This window comes from Chaetura pelagica, unplaced genomic scaffold (assembly GCF_000747805.2).
Source record: "Chaetura pelagica isolate M959 unplaced genomic scaffold, ChaPel_1.0 scaffold117, whole genome shotgun sequence".
Classification (NCBI taxonomy): domain Eukaryota; kingdom Metazoa; phylum Chordata; class Aves; order Apodiformes; family Apodidae; genus Chaetura; species Chaetura pelagica.
This window is the reverse complement of record NW_009954185.1, coordinates 8,981,212-8,997,456: the sequence shown is the minus strand read 5'-3', so window position 1 is coordinate 8,997,456 and position 16,245 is coordinate 8,981,212. Positions and strand designations below refer to the sequence as shown.

Genomic DNA, 16,245 nt, shown 5'->3' with positions numbered 1-16,245 from the left:
AAAAAAAAAAAAAAAAAAAAAAAGAGGCAGGTGTAGAATCTAGAATTCTGCTTGATTTTAATGGTGAAAGTCAACTTCAGACTCACAAGCAGATGACCACCAAAGGATGAAAACTCAAGACACAATTTAGTAATGTTTTTTCCAAACTTTGTTAACAGTCTGACCAAACAAAACATATAGGCCTAAGGTTTTTAACATCCTAAAAAAAAAGATCTCTGTTATTGAGACTTTCACCTCTTATCTCATTTTTCAATTATTCCTACAAGAGCAGAACCAACACTAATCAGTGGTTATCTTTGCAAGTCAGATCAAAGCCAGTAGCACCAGGTCAGCTGAACATAACTCAATGTCCTGATCAGGATCAGCATCATCCAGGCCTTAAATCTGCTCTACACTGTTAACACTGGACATATACAGAGACTATCTCACCCACCTCTAACAATAAAACACCATTTGCCTTTTGAAAAAGATCTTCATTTCATCATACTTCTTTTTCTGTTCTCAGATTAGTGTTTTGTTGTCAGATTCCATTGATTATCAGCCTGAACTCATCTCCCCAGAGGATGATGGATGCATAAGTGCCAAAGAAAGGCACACCTATGTTTGGAATATTTTCCCCAAAGAAACTGGTAAGTAACGTTAGATCTACCTGGTTTTCTGACTTGAAATTGATACTAATAAATTCATACCTCACATGAAAAATCTAGTCTTTTTCCAATCTGGAAAACTTGGTCTATCACTGGTCTTTTCAGCTATCTGGGTTAAAAAACTCTTCCACAGCTGCAGTGTGTTTATCATTCCCATTTTATAGATCAGTTCTCTTCCCATATATCTTACCCAGAGTGACCGATCATTCATTTTGTTGCACTACATAATACATTTAGATATTAATTATCAGATTAAATGAATTGCTTTGGCCATTGTTCTGCCTGATTGTGATCCATTTTATTCTACTTTTCTGCTACTATTTAAGGTAACATAGTATTCAGCATTACTGCAGAGACCAAGGATGATGGAACTTGTGGAGACAAAGCACCTAGGAACATCAGTATTGACAGGGATACCCAAATCGGAACACTGTTGGTTGAGGTACTGCTGACAACTTTTTGCCCTGTAGTTCCTTCCATAAGGAAAGAAAAATGCAGAAAAAATACCAAAAGCAAGTAAAAGTTTTTCAGGTTCCCTAAAAAACTCCTGGTTTGTCTCCACATTCCCTGTCCCTTGGTCTAAGACCATCTGATGTTCTCTTGCATGAGCATAGGTAGGTGTTTGTACATGCAGATCTTCCTCATGCAGAGGAGAAACTAGAAATGAGGGACTCCATCTGATGGGAACTCTCAGTAGCAGCCACATCAAGTATGAACCTGTAAACTTCTGTTTCAATCAAGCTTTCTTACGATGCAGAAAGTAGGGGCAGTGGGTGGCTTTTCTGTCACTGCATTTTTTCTGCATGCTTTGTTCTCATCCACTGTGTGTGTCTCTTGTTCTTATCACCATGGAGCCTGAAGGCATCAGGAGGGAAAAGACCCAAAACGCCCTAACCTGCACAAAAGGTAAGGGTTTTATATGCTGCTGTCCTGAGAGAAACTGAAAGGAAGGTTGGAGCTTGCGCTCCTTCCTGCAGGGCTCATCGTGTGCTGCTGCCCCTTCCCTTTTCCTCAGAGGTGCTGTCAAAGGGCGATGACCTTTTTGTGCAAAATCCATTCTGCATTTTGTGCACTGAGGTTTGACTGCTGCCTTCCTGTTCCAAATATAGCTGTAGCTTATAGCTTTCCACTTCTAGTGGGAAGGGGAGAGGGAATGTAACATTCCCTGCCACACCATCTCAGTGCTGACTGCAAAAAGTTTCCAAAGTTTCTTGGAAGTTCTGCCTAAAAGAGGCACAGAAGCATCCCTGTCCCCATTGACCAGCTCTTCCCAGTGTCTCAATGAAGAAATCCTCAGGGCTCACTGGCACTAAAGTCTGGGAGCAGCAGCCTTAGCCTGTTTGGCTGATTTCTGTGCAATGACAGTTACTGCACAATTTGGTCTGGTTTTAGCAACTTTGATTTTGCTGTGCTGAATTCTCTCCTGATGTTCTTGGACACAGTTTCTGTCTATTGCTGTGTCTTGTGTGCAGTTTTGCGCTGTACAATTTTTAACAGGAGCATTTCACTGCTATAATAAATATTCCTACACAAATGATGACAGCACACTTATTATTTTTCTCCCCAGGTGATGTAGTTATTCAAGACGTTGCCCTAAATCTACCTACAAATGTGGTGGAAGGATCAGCCAGAGCTTCTTTTTCTGTTGTTGGTAAATATTAGAATTAATATAACACGAAAAGAAATAAAAATGTAAGCACATAAAATGAAAGCCTTTTCAGAATTCAAGATGTGAGTTTCCAGTCTTTATGTGGCAAAACTTTTAAGCAAAGAGACTGATTGTTATCTTGTCCAGAGATGCTTTTTTCTGTATCAGAGAAATTAAGTTCCTAAATATAGGTTATTTATTTATTATTTATTGCATTTGAATGCTTTGTTTTGAAGTAGCACAGTTCTGAGTTATGGCCTCAGCCACACTCATGCCAGTAAGAGTTTTTTTTCACTCACCCACCTGCAAATCAGAGTTGCTAGTGAAATCTTTTCAGTCTTTTACTGGAAAGGGCCTGGACTTCGTTATATGGCTACTAGTCATAAAAGGACCTTTTGTTTGCAATTTTGATTATTTCAACTCATTCCAGAAATCCCTTACTGGGTCTGCACAAAATTTCCTAAAATAGCAATTTAGAAATGGTCTGTGATACATCTACGTAACCAGTGTCCCTTTACTGCATCATTTGTTTGTTCTGCAATACATAATTCATCATATCATCTCTGGGCTTTTCCCTTCCCCTCCTCTGGAAACAGAATCTTCCTGGACATTCTTATTTTTAATTTTAACAAGTATCTGCTTGAACTGACATTAAAATAGGTAGTGTTTTTGGTGTGGACAAGAAAGGTGAGGAAAGGAAGGAATTTCTTAGTTGACTGCAAAGCAGAACAGAACAAACCACTTAACACTGAGAGCTTCATGCTTGTTGGAAATCTTTGTAGTACTGGAGAGGCTTGCAACCCCAGCTAGTCTTCCCCAGAGTCTACCTTCACAATGGAAATTGCTGTTTATTTTTGTGGCCATGACTTGTGCTAATCTCACCATCATCTTCCCCAGGCGACCTCATGGGCACTGCCATGCAGAACCTGCACCAGCTCCTCCAGATGCCTTTTGGCTGTGGGGAGCAGAATATGGTCCTATTTGCTCCCAACATCTATGTCCTGGACTATCTGAACAAGACAGAGCAGCTGAGTGAGGAGATAAAATTCAAGGCCATTGGATACTTAGTGAGTGGTGAGTTTTGTGTTTCCCTTCCAACATATGTTGAAATTTCCATTGAGGCCCAGTGAACAGAAGCAGCAGCACTGCTACTCCAGCACTAATACACTGCTGCTGTAGCACAGCTCATTGACCCAAGGGGCTGTCTAATAAGGAATCATAGAATCATAGGGGTTGGAAATGACCTCTGAAGATCATCAAGTCCAACTCCCCTGCTGCGGCCAGAACACCTAAGGAAGATCACACAGGAAGGTGTCCAGACGGGTCTTGAAAGTCTACAGAGAAGGAGACTCAACAGACTCTCTGGGCAGCCTGTCCCAGTACTCCATCATCCTCACAGTAAAGACGTTCTTCCTCATGTTGAGATTGAAATTCCTGTGTTGTAACTTGGTGCCGTTTCCTCTTGTTCTATCACAGGGCTACCACTCTTTTCATCTACCACTGAAAAGAGATTGACATCCACCCTTCAGATATTTATCGACATTAATAAGGTCCCTTCTTGGTCTCTCTTCTCAAGATTAAACAGCCCCAGGTCTCTTAACCTTTCCACTTATGACAGATGTTCCAGTCCCTTAATCATCCTCATAGATCTTCTTTGGACTCTTTCCAGCATATCCCTATCCCTTTTGAACTGGGGAGCCCAGAACTGGACACAATACTCCAGATGTGGTCTTACTGGGGCAGAATAGAGGGGGAGGAGAACCTCTCTTGACCTGCTGGCCACACTGTTCTTAATACATCCCAAGTTCTCTTTGCCACAAGGGAACATTGCTGTCCCATGGATAACTTGTTGCACACCAGGACCCCAAAGTCTTTCTCCAAGAAAACAAAACAAATCTTTTGCTGAAAAATGACACATTTAGTAAATATTGTCCAGGGTAATTGTTCATGTGGGACCCCAATGGAAACATGTTTTAGATACTGTAACTACTGCAAACTCATAGTGCATGAGCACTGTATATTCAGAGTGTAATCTCTATAATGTTAGTTACAAAGCTCTTTGTGGACACTCAAATGTAATTTTAATGGTATCCTGGAAAAAAAAAAAAAAAAAAAAAAAAAAAAGAGGCAGGTGTAGAATCTAGAATTCTGCTTGATTTTAATGGTGAAAGTCAACTTCAGACTCACAAGCAGATGACCACCAAAGGATGAAAACTCAAGACACAATTTAGTAATGTTTTTTCCAAACTTTGTTAACAGTCTGACCAAACAAAACATATAGGCCTAAGGTTTTTAACATCCTAAAAAAAAAGATCTCTGTTATTGAGACTTTCACCTCTTATCTCATTTTTCAATTATTCCTACAAGAGCAGAACCAACACTAATCAGTGGTTATCTTTGCAAGTCAGATCAAAGCCAGTAGCACCAGGTCAGCTGAACATAACTCAATGTCCTGATCAGGATCAGCATCATCCAGGCCTTAAATCTGCTCTACACTGTTAACACTGGACATATACAGAGACTATCTCACCCACCTCTAACAATAAAACACCATTTGCCTTTTGAAAAAGATCTTCATTTCATCATACTTCTTTTTCTGTTCTCAGATTAGTGTTTTGTTGTCAGATTCCATTGATTATCAGCCTGAACTCATCTCCCCAGAGGATGATGGATGCATAAGTGCCAAAGAAAGGCACACCTATGTTTGGAATATTTTCCCCAAAGAAACTGGTAAGTAACGTTAGATCTACCTGGTTTTCTGACTTGAAATTGATACTAATAAATTCATACCTCACATGAAAAATCTAGTCTTTTTCCAATCTGGAAAACTTGGTCTATCACTGGTCTTTTCAGCTATCTGGGTTAAAAAACTCTTCCACAGCTGCAGTGTGTTTATCATTCCCATTTTATAGATCAGTTCTCTTCCCATATATCTTACCCAGAGTGACCGATCATTCATTTTGTTGCACTACATAATACATTTAGATATTAATTATCAGATTAAATGAATTGCTTTGGCCATTGTTCTGCCTGATTGTGATCCATTTTATTCTACTTTTCTGCTACTATTTAAGGTAACATAGTATTCAGCATTACTGCAGAGACCAAGGATGATGGAACTTGTGGAGACAAAGCACCTAGGAACATCAGTATTGACAGGGATACCCAAATCGGAACACTGTTGGTTGAGGTACTGCTGACAACTTTTTGCCCTGTAGTTCCTTCCATAAGGAAAGAAAAATGCAGAAAAAATACCAAAAGCAAGTAAAAGTTTTTCAGGTTCCCTAAAAAACTCCTGGTTTGTCTCCACATTCCCTGTCCCTTGGTCTAAGACCATCTGATGTTCTCTTGCATGAGTATAGGTAGGTGTTTGTACATGCAGATCTTCCTCATGCAGAGGAGAAACTAGAAATGAGGGACTCCATCTGATGGGAACTCTCAGTAGCAGCCACATCAAGTATGAACCTGTAAACTTCTGTTTCAATCAAGCTTTCTTACGATGCAGAAAGTAGGGGCAGTGGGTGGCTTTTCTGTCACTGCATTTTTTCTGCATGCTTTGTTCTCATCCACTGTGTGTGTCTCTTGTTCTTATCACCATGGAGCCTGAAGGCATCAGGAGGGAAAAGACCCAAAACGCCCTAACCTGCACAAAAGGTAAGGGTTTTATATGCTGCTGTCCTGAGAGAAACTGAAAGGAAGGTTGGAGCTTGCGCTCCTTCCTGCAGGGCTCATCGTGTGCTGCTGCCCCTTCCCTTTTCCTCAGAGGTGCTGTCAAAGGGCGATGACCTTTTTGTGCAAAATCCATTCTGCATTTTGTGCACTGAGGTTTGACTGCTGCCTTCCTGTTCCAAATATAGCTGTAGCTTATAGCTTTCCACTTCTAGTGGGAAGGGGAGAGGGAATGTAACATTCCCTGCCACACCATCTCAGTGCTGACTGCAAAAAGTTTCCAAAGTTTCTTGGAAGTTCTGCCTAAAAGAGGCACAGAAGCATCCCTGTCCCCATTGACCAGCTCTTCCCAGTGTCTCAATGAAGAAATCCTCAGGGCTCACTGGCACTAAAGTCTGGGAGCAGCAGCCTTAGCCTGTTTGGCTGATTTCTGTGCAATGACAGTTACTGCACAATTTGGTCTGGTTTTAGCAACTTTGATTTTGCTGTGCTGAATTCTCTCCTGATGTTCTTGGACACAGTTTCTGTCTATTGCTGTGTCTTGTGTGCAGTTTTGCGCTGTACAATTTTTAACAGGAGCATTTCACTGCTATAATAAATATTCCTACACAAATGATGACAGCACACTTATTATTTTTCTCCCCAGGTGATGTAGTTATTCAAGACGTTGCCCTAAATCTACCTACAAATGTGGTGGAAGGATCAGCCAGAGCTTCTTTTTCTGTTGTTGGTAAATATTAGAATTAATATAACACGAAAAGAAATAAAAATGTAAGCACATAAAATGAAAGCCTTTTCAGAATTCAAGATGTGAGTTTCCAGTCTTTATGTGGCAAAACTTTTAAGCAAAGAGACTGATTGTTATCTTGTCCAGAGATGCTTTTTTCTGTATCAGAGAAATTAAGTTCCTAAATATAGGTTATTTATTTATTATTTATTGCATTTGAATGCTTTGTTTTGAAGTAGCACAGTTCTGAGTTATGGCCTCAGCCACACTCATGCCAGTAAGAGTTTTTTTTCACTCACCCACCTGCAAATCAGAGTTGCTAGTGAAATCTTTTCAGTCTTTTACTGGAAAGGGCCTGGACTTCGTTATATGGCTACTAGTCATAAAAGGACCTTTTGTTTGCAATTTTGATTATTTCAACTCATTCCAGAAATCCCTTACTGGGTCTGCACAAAATTTCCTAAAATAGCAATTTAGAAATGGTCTGTGATACATCTACGTAACCAGTGTCCCTTTACTGCATCATTTGTTTGTTCTGCAATACATAATTCATCATATCATCTCTGGGCTTTTCCCTTCCCCTCCTCTGGAAACAGAATCTTCCTGGACATTCTTATTTTTAATTTTAACAAGTATCTGCTTGAACTGACATTAAAATAGGTAGTGTTTTTGGTGTGGACAAGAAAGGTGAGGAAAGGAAGGAATTTCTTAGTTGACTGCAAAGCAGAACAGAACAAACCACTTAACACTGAGAGCTTCATGCTTGTTGGAAATCTTTGTAGTACTGGAGAGGCTTGCAACCCCAGCTAGTCTTCCCCAGAGTCTACCTTCACAATGGAAATTGCTGTTTATTTTTGTGGCCATGACTTGTGCTAATCTCACCATCATCTTCCCCAGGCGACCTCATGGGCACTGCCATGCAGAACCTGCACCAGCTCCTCCAGATGCCATTTGGCTGTGGGGAACAGAATATGGTTCAGTTTGCACCTAGCATCTATGTCCTGGACTATCTGAACAAGACAGAGCAGCTGAGTGAGGAGATAAAATTCAAGGCCATTGGATACTTAGTGAGTGGTGAGTTTTGTGTTTCCCTTCCAACATATGTTGAAATTTCCATTGAGGCCCAGTGAACAGAAGCAGCAGCACTGCTACTCCAGCACTAATACACTGCTGCTGTAGCACAGCTCATTGACCCAAGGGGCTGGCTAATAAGGAATCATAGAAAATCATAGGGGTTGGAAATGACCTCTGAAGATCATCAAGTCCAACTCCCCTGCTGCGGCCAGAACACCTAAGGAAGATCACACAGGAAGGTGTCCAGACGGGTCTTGAAAGTCTACAGAGAAGGAGACTCAACAGACTCTCTGGGCAGCCTGTCCCAGTACTCCATCATCCTCACAGTAAAGACGTTCTTCCTCATGTTGAGATTGAAATTCCTGTGTTGTAACTTGGTGCCGTTTCCTCTTGTTCTATCACAGGGCTACCACTCTTTTCATCTACCACTGAAAAGAGATTGACATCCACCCTTCAGATATTTATCGACATTAATAAGGTCCCTTCTTGGTCTCTCTTCTCAAGATTAAACAGCCCCAGGTCTCTTAACCTTTCCACTTATGACAGATGTTCCAGTCCCTTAATCATCCTCATAGATCTTCTTTGGACTCTTTCCAGCATATCCCTATCCCTTTTGAACTGGGGAGCCCAGAACTGGACACAATACTCCAGATGTGGTCTTACTGGGGCAGAATAGAGGGGGAGGAGAACCTCTCTTGACCTGCTGGCCACACTGTTCTTAATACATCCCAAGTTCTCTTTGCCACAAGGGAACATTGCTGTCCCATGGATAACTTGTTGCACACCAGGACCCCAAAGTCTTTCTCCATGGAGCTGCTTTCTAGCAGGTCAACCCCTAATCTTTATCGATGCATAGTGTTTCATCTCTCCAGGTGCAGAACTCTATACTTACTCTTCTTGAACCTCATTAGGTTCACCTTTGCCCAGCTCTCCAGTCAGTCCAGGTCTCACTAAATGGCTGCACAGCCTTCAGGTGTATCAGCCAAACCTCCCAGCTTCGTATCATCAGCAAAGTTACTGAGGATACACTCCATCCCCTCATCCAGGTCATTGATGAAGATGTTGAATAAGACTGGGCCCAGTACTGACCCCTGGGGAACACCACTAGTCACAGGTCTCCAACTGGACTCTGCACCATTGATCACAACCCTCTGGGCTCTATTGTTTAGCCATACATTTGCTTTATCTTCTTTCTTTCCTTTCTGTATTTTGCTGAGACTCAACTGTCATGTTCCCTTCAAGGTTCTTTCAGTCTTTCAGTCCCTTCCTCCTTTTCCACTCAGACACAGCATGTACATTAATTCTGCTAGCTTAGTTGGAGCACAAAGCTGATACAGCTCTGCCAATTGTGTGACTCAGTGTTTTTGTAGGACAAGATGTTCTATGCTTCTACCTAAGCTCCCTCAGGACTCACTCACTGCTTGGTAGATATATATTGCTTTTCTATGCTTTTCCACCATGGCTTCAGATAAATCTGTCAGCAAAGAGAATAGAATTTGTTCTTTAATTAGGGTACACTTCCTCATTCATGTTTTTGTAGGCTACCAGAAGCAGCTGTCATACAAACATCCCGATGGATCTTGCAGCATCTTTGGTTCCAGAGATAAAGAAGGCAACACCTGGTGAGAGACTGGGAACAGAAATGGCTCAGAGGTTAATTTGTATTGGAATTCACATAATGCAGGTAAAAGACCTCTTTACTGCCAAAGAAGATGTGCAGAGCTGGCTAAGACTTTGACTCTGTAAGCACGAGAAAAATGGCTGTCCACCCCTCGCCGGGTGGAGTGTGCAGAGAAAAGCTGATCCCTAAAGACCCAGGTGACTTTCTGATTTGCATTCTTGAGGTCTTCCACAAAACCCAATGCGTTGCACTGCAGTGCTCTGTAGCCAGGATCAAGCTCCAGAGTGTGCTGGACATAATTTCTCTCCTGGAGGAGTACATGAAGACAAAGCAAGCCACCAACAGGTTGGCTGTAACTCTTCATGACTATGCCTAGCATGAATGGAAGGGCTGACTTTTTCTGTTCCTTCTTCCGATGCTCATTTCACAGCTTTGTCTTTCCCTTTCAGGCTCACTGCCTTTGTGTACAAATCATTTGCACAAGCTAGTCACTTCATCTATATTGATGACAACATCCAGGCTCAAACCCTGATGTGGCTGGCAAGCAAACAGAAGCCAGATGGGTGCTTCCGAAGTGTTGGGACACTCTTCAACGCCTTGAAGGTGGTAGAGAATTACTTCTTGGTCAAATTTACATTCTTGTCATTAATATCTTGCAATCCCATTGCCGCCAAACCTCACACTTCACTCCAAATAGCTGGCCTCTGCCAAAGGTTAACTCTCCACATCTTACAATGACTATTTTCAGCTCAGTCAGCCTCCCCCCACACTTATGAGGACCTGAGATAGGGTTACAGGACTGTAAGCTTAAGCAGTCATGTTTTTTGAGGTGATAGCAGTGGGCTGCTCTTAATTTAAGAGCCAACTCTGCTGTGTGTATGTTCTCCTTCCTTGTTGACTGCCTCCAGAGCTGACCACACTCTTCCAGCTGGGATATGGCAATTTATATTTAAAGGCTTCTCATTCCTGCCATTCACAGAAAATTCCTCTCTTCATGTCCTTTTCAGGGAGGAGTAGATGATGAGCTGTCGCTTTCTGCCTATATCACCATTGCTATGCTAGAAGCCGGGCACTCCAGCTCGGTAAGGAGACCTTCATCTGCTGATATTTAGCTGCAATTGTTCCCAGTTGTTGACTTGGCTCCAGTGTCTACTACAAATTTTCTACGTAGTAAAGGGAGATAGCTGAAGAAAGAGAGCTCCCAGGGAATGTGACTCTGCTCTATAACTGCACTTGCTGCTGTGATAGAACAGTTCCCTATCTCTGTACCTGTTCAGCCACCAGTGTTTAAGTAGAAATTGTACAGACATCAGTGGGATTAGATCTTCTATTTGAAAGCACCAAGACATTAAGTGACACCTTTAGTTTTCACTGAAAAAAGCTGACGAGTAATAGAGCACAAATTATGGCTTAGCCTCAAACATGGCTCAGTCAAGAAAGTAAATTATTTCAGGTAAATCCATAATATCTACAGTTGGGACTTAAAGCTGTGTCAGTATAACTAACGTCCATCAGAGTGAAAAGCAAATCTGTTCCTTTTAAAAAGTTGCTAGTACAAATGAGACAAGCACAGAGATGCTAAAAGTTTCTCTACCTCAAATTTGTCATATCCTTTTTCAGGACCTTCCTGACTAGGTAAAGCATTAGCAAGTACACAGAGGCAAATTATGAACATTTTGTACTTGTTGAAAATCTATTGTAACGCCACAAAATAACATAAAAACTGCACTGTAATCACTGAGGATAGAAACTCCTAGGTTGGATTTGTTCAAGACAACAGATTCTTGGCTATATAAGAAGTGCAGAGTGAATTGCTATAATGGAGGTAAGCAGAAGGAATTGGCTACGAAAGAAACAGAATGCTCTTCTGCTCATATGCCAACATTTTCAACAACACACTGAAAAGTGATTTGATTTGTATGAAATACAAATTACTATGTTCTGCTCCTCACAGTCTGAAATCCTTCTGTAAAGATTACTGTAGTCTCTCTCCCAAAGTCACTATACAAACTGAGGTTCATTCTCATTGCTCTAACAGTGACAGAATGAAGAACAGGTTTAAAAAAATATAAATGTTCGTTCAGGTAAAGACTACTGTGCTGAATTAGATCTATATGTCACGTTTGGTTTTTTGTTTGGTTTGTTTGTTTGTTTGTTTGTTTGTGGTTTTGTTGTTGTTGTTTTGTTGGGGTTTTTTGTGTTTTATTTGGTTTTGTGTTGTTGTTGTTGTGGTTTTTTTTAAGTACCCTTTACTCAGAAGTGCCTTCTTTTGCCTGGAGACTGCATCTGAGAAGAATATCAGTATTGTTTACACTCAGGCACTCATGGCCTATGCTTTCTGCTTAGCTGGCAAGACAGAAAAATGTGAATCATTCCTTAGAGAGTTACAAAAATCAGCAAAGCAAGATGGTGAGTTTCAGCCTTTTGAGGAATTTGGTAAGTGGGAAGAGCAAAACTATCTTACTGATGGTACATGGTCTAACCTTGACAATATTGAGAAAATATGCACAGGAGCCAACATCCACAAAACATCTATGGAGTTAATTTACAGCACATCCTTTGATCTACAAAGAATACTTGTGATAAAGAGACCAGGACAAAGTATATTTCTGAGGCATCACAGTACAGTGACACCTGTAATACTGTAATCTATTCTGGTTGCTCATTTTCTCTCTGCTTATTCAGGTGGCTCACAGCACTGGGAGCAGGAAGAGAAGTCTCTTTCAGAAAAATCCCCCTCCTTCCTTGACCATGCCCCATCAGCTGAAGTAGAGATCACCAGTTATGTGCTGTTGGCACTGCTCCACAAGCCTAACCGGAGTCAAGAGGATCTCACAGAGGCCTCAGGGATTGTGCAGTGGATCACCAGTCAGCAGAATCCCTATGGAGGTTTCTCTTCCACTCAGGTGACAAAACTCCCTTCCACTCCCTAGCCGGTCCTAACAAATGGGGCACTGGTTCAGGGTGTCAGTGGGGCTTTGACTACAGTCATATTTCTCTCTTGAATTTGCTGTCTCAAACACACAGAGACCAAGTCTTTATCTTAAAGAGACTAAAATATTTTATTTTTCTTAACTATGGGAAGGTTAAAGCCATACAAGGGTAGTTTGACTAGTAACAAAATACAGGTATTTGTGTTGAGGATGAGCCTAGGAAACACCAGGTCCCAGCTGTTGTATGACCAAGAAGTGCTCTGGAGGTCCCTAGAAAACACATGATTCATCACCATGCAAAACTCTAGAAGTGTGTTCTAGGGTTCAGTTGTGTTCTGAGACCTTCATATGAGTAGAGATATTTATTTCACCCTAAAAGCTACATGCCAGAATGAAATGGCTTCTTATATACAGGAACCTTGAAATACACAAATTTAGGGTTTCTTTAACCAGGATGAAGTGACTCTGCTTTGTATTGGAACCATTATTTTGACCTCTTCTGCACCAGTCTGTGCAGCTAATTGTTTTTTTTTTAATTTTCAGGACACAGTAATTGCTCTTCAAGCCCTCGCTGCTTATCATGAGGCCACCTACAATTCTGTTCAACAAAATGTAGTCAAGATTACTTCCAAAAAGCCTTTTGAGAGGGTATTTATTGTCAACAATGAGAACAGCCTCCTGTTGCAACAGACTGCTCTTCCTGAGGTTCCTGGGAAATACAGCCTAGCAGTGAATGGCAGTGGATGCATACTTGCACAAGTAAGTGTCTGCTATTTCTTCTCTGAGTCTCACATTTTTCATACTATACCGTCATGGTTTTGATGATTCTCCACTTGATTTCTCTTTGTTTTTCCTAATTATTAGATTTCCTTAAAATATTTAGTTAATTAAATGTAGATTTTAAATTTTACTCAACCTCCCCTGAGATTAAGAAATGCTGCCTAAGCATTTTTTAGGAAGTTCACTTAAAAAAAAAGTTGCTGATGGAAATGTAGCATAATAAACACCTATATAGATTCATTATTGTCCACTTGCACACATGAGCTCACACAGACGCACACAAGTTTTTCATCATTGTGATTATTTCCTTATTTCTTATTTAAGCTATGTGATAAAAGGTGATTCTCTTTGTGTGAGATATGGATAAGGTGCTCAGTTATGGCTTGCATAATACACAAAAGTTTTCCAAAAACCCATAGTAAGTCAGAAGGAGTAAAAAGCACTTCAACAGGCTGCCCAGGGAAATGATGGAGTCACCATCAAGAAACCTGTAGACATGGCAGTTCAGGGCATGCTCTAGTGGGCATGGTGGGTTTTCTGTGGGTTGTGTGTTGTTGGGTTTATGTAGTGTGTGGTTGTGGTTTTGTGTGTGGGTTTTTCTGGCTGGTTGGCTTGGGTTTTGGACAGTTGGATTCTGTGATCTTAGAGGTCTTCTCCAACTGTGACCGTTGAGTGATTCTGTGACTTAAACATTCCTTTTCCCATCTTGCTTCCTGATTCCTGTGGAGTCACAGCAGAAGTCTGACATGTCCGTCATTGATGTAAGCAAGAAACTTCCACATAAAAAACCAAAAGCAACATGGACAGGAAACTTCACTAAGTTTGACACACCTTTTTTGGAATGCAAGCAAAAACCCTTGGCAAGCTTGAACAAAGAGTTTTTTCCTCTTCCAGACAGCACTGAGATACAATATCCACCTTCGGATTTACACTCTCAGTAGAGACATCAAATGCTTCCTGCCCAAGGGATCGACCAGCAAAATTTGATATTGTCCTCAGAAGCAGGTAATGTGCCATTGACAAACCAATGGCATGGATGGGTAGATGTGCAGAAAAGAGTCCTGTGTGTATTAAATTCTGCTTATAAAGTCAGGAACCATTAGCTAATCTATGTGGGGATAATGTTGGCCTTTAAGACACAGCATCCCAACAGATCTTGTGATACACAAAAACTGATGGTGATACTTGGTCTTTTCATATTAGGGACCAGTGTGTCCCATCTGAGCACAACATCAATCATATTATTTACTCCAGCCTCCCCAGACTGAATGAGGAGAGGAGAAGAAAGTTGAGGTTAGCTTCCCCACCCATGGTCCAGACTGATGGGGGCCTCTGTTGTTTCAGTTACACAGGGAAGCACAGAAGCTCCAACATGGTCATTATTGATGTGAAGATGCTGTCTGGCTTTGTTCCTGTTAAGTCTTCCCTGGATAAGGTAATCTAAAGGAGTAGGACTAAATGAGTCATCTCAGGGACACAGGAGAAGACTGGTCATGCTGAAGAGTCATTCATCCACATTGCCTGTAGGATGTTTGCATGTCTGCACTGTCTTCATTACAAGGTGAAGGGAATGCTCTACAGGGAGCTGTGAGCACACAGACCATCGAACATTAAAAACTAGGAATTATTCCAGCTAGGGTCTGACAAGCTGGCTGCTGCAACTGGGAGATGGCAGGGTGGGAAAGGGTGGGAAATCTGCCAGATTAGTTCTGAAACCTATACCACATTGGAGGCAGGCACTATTCCCCAGGCGAACTGCCGTGCCTCTCCTTGCACTTGGAAGTGCCCATACCCACCACTAAGTCAAATGGCAGTTTTTGCTCACTTCCATCTATTCAGAAACATTTGGGCTCTAAAACTCAGCCGCTAAAACAAAGTGAATCCCACAGCCACATGGAGGTAGGGTCTGAGGTAACACTTGCTTTTTAATGGTTTATAAATCCATCAGTTTATCTCCATTTCCTTGTTTTAAAGCTTATTGATGGCCATACAGTGATGCAAGTAGAAAACAAGAAGATGCATGTTCTCCTTTATCTGGAAAATGTAAGTTCTGATCACTGATTCTGACTTGCTAAAAGGTGAAAACAGTGTTTAACAGGTGCACCTACTGAGTGGGTATCCTCTGTTACAAAGAGCGCTTCTTACATCCCCTTCCCCATCAGTTTCTCGCTGTAATCATGAAGCTGCTAGCTCCTTAAACTGCATGGAATATCCCCACAGCCCAAAGAGCTTTGAACTGATTCTTACCCCACTAGCAACTGGAAATAGTTTTTTTTTAAAAGCACATAGAAATTAATCAAAATTCTATTTTCTTTCAGTCAATAGTTGTTAAACATCAGAAAAAAGGGTTCTCTTGTGTATATGTCCCCTTGGCAGGCTTCTAGTAAACCTCAGTTCTTCCAACAGGATGTGAAACACTATTCTGATCTCTGGAAAGATATCCATTCCTTCTCTTACACTAGTTCATTCCCAAATCTAACCTATGATGTAATCCATGGATCAGAATTCACACAGTGAAAGTAGACTTGCTTGGGGTCCTGCAGAATAAACAACAGAAGCCAATATCCTCGTGATGTTAATTATTTCCCACTTTCTTGTTGGCACATAATGTTTGTATCTGAAATGGGAAGGGTTGGAATGCCAGAAGTTATTGTCCTGACCTTGAGGAGATGCTGGAGAATTGAGCTCAGTCCTCTCGGACATTTTTCCTTCTCTGGCAGCAGGATGTGCAGTAACTGCAGAATCAGGTAACACAAGCAGGATAAGAAGCTGTAGCGAGCCAATGGCAAGGGCTATCAGCTGTCAGGATGCTTCTGGGACTCCCACACCCCCTCGACATTGCCGATGAACCTGAGGGTCACACGTCGCGTTCGCCTCTCACAGAGGTACAGCTGCGTGGGACCTTGTCTTAGAGTATTTTAGAACCCCCCTCACCACGCTCACAAATTATTACTGAGACCAATGTCTAGTTTGCGAATCAATCGGTTTATTAAGGTTTAATACAAACTGAGGGACCAAGGTTCAGGGGAGGCAGACTAGGTGTATATCAGGAAAATAATTCAAAGGTGCTATGGTCTTATTGAATGTGCACTCCGAGGGAGAGGGGTGGAATCCATGGAGTAAAATGGTAGGAGTGTGTGTGTGTG

General features: G+C 41.5%; 1 protein-coding gene across 1 annotated transcript in view; it reads left to right on the top strand.

The window, feature by feature from the left end:
- The window catches only part of LOC104393536 (ovostatin-like), a 37,525-nt gene that overhangs the window by 19,821 nt on the left and 1,459 nt on the right, over nucleotides 1-16,245 (top strand). The window contains 15 exon segments of the mRNA XM_010003039.1: nucleotides 506-629; nucleotides 974-1,089; nucleotides 1,502-1,553; nucleotides 2,215-2,298; nucleotides 3,193-3,369; nucleotides 9,306-9,387; nucleotides 9,836-9,989; nucleotides 10,394-10,468; nucleotides 11,630-11,795; nucleotides 12,072-12,292; nucleotides 12,863-13,078; nucleotides 13,994-14,016; nucleotides 14,018-14,104; nucleotides 14,444-14,534; nucleotides 15,074-15,142. Coding sequence (XP_010001341.1) covers nucleotides 506-629; nucleotides 974-1,089; nucleotides 1,502-1,553; nucleotides 2,215-2,298; nucleotides 3,193-3,369; nucleotides 9,306-9,387; nucleotides 9,836-9,989; nucleotides 10,394-10,468; nucleotides 11,630-11,795; nucleotides 12,072-12,292; nucleotides 12,863-13,078; nucleotides 13,994-14,016; nucleotides 14,018-14,104; nucleotides 14,444-14,534; nucleotides 15,074-15,142 — 1,737 coding nt within the window.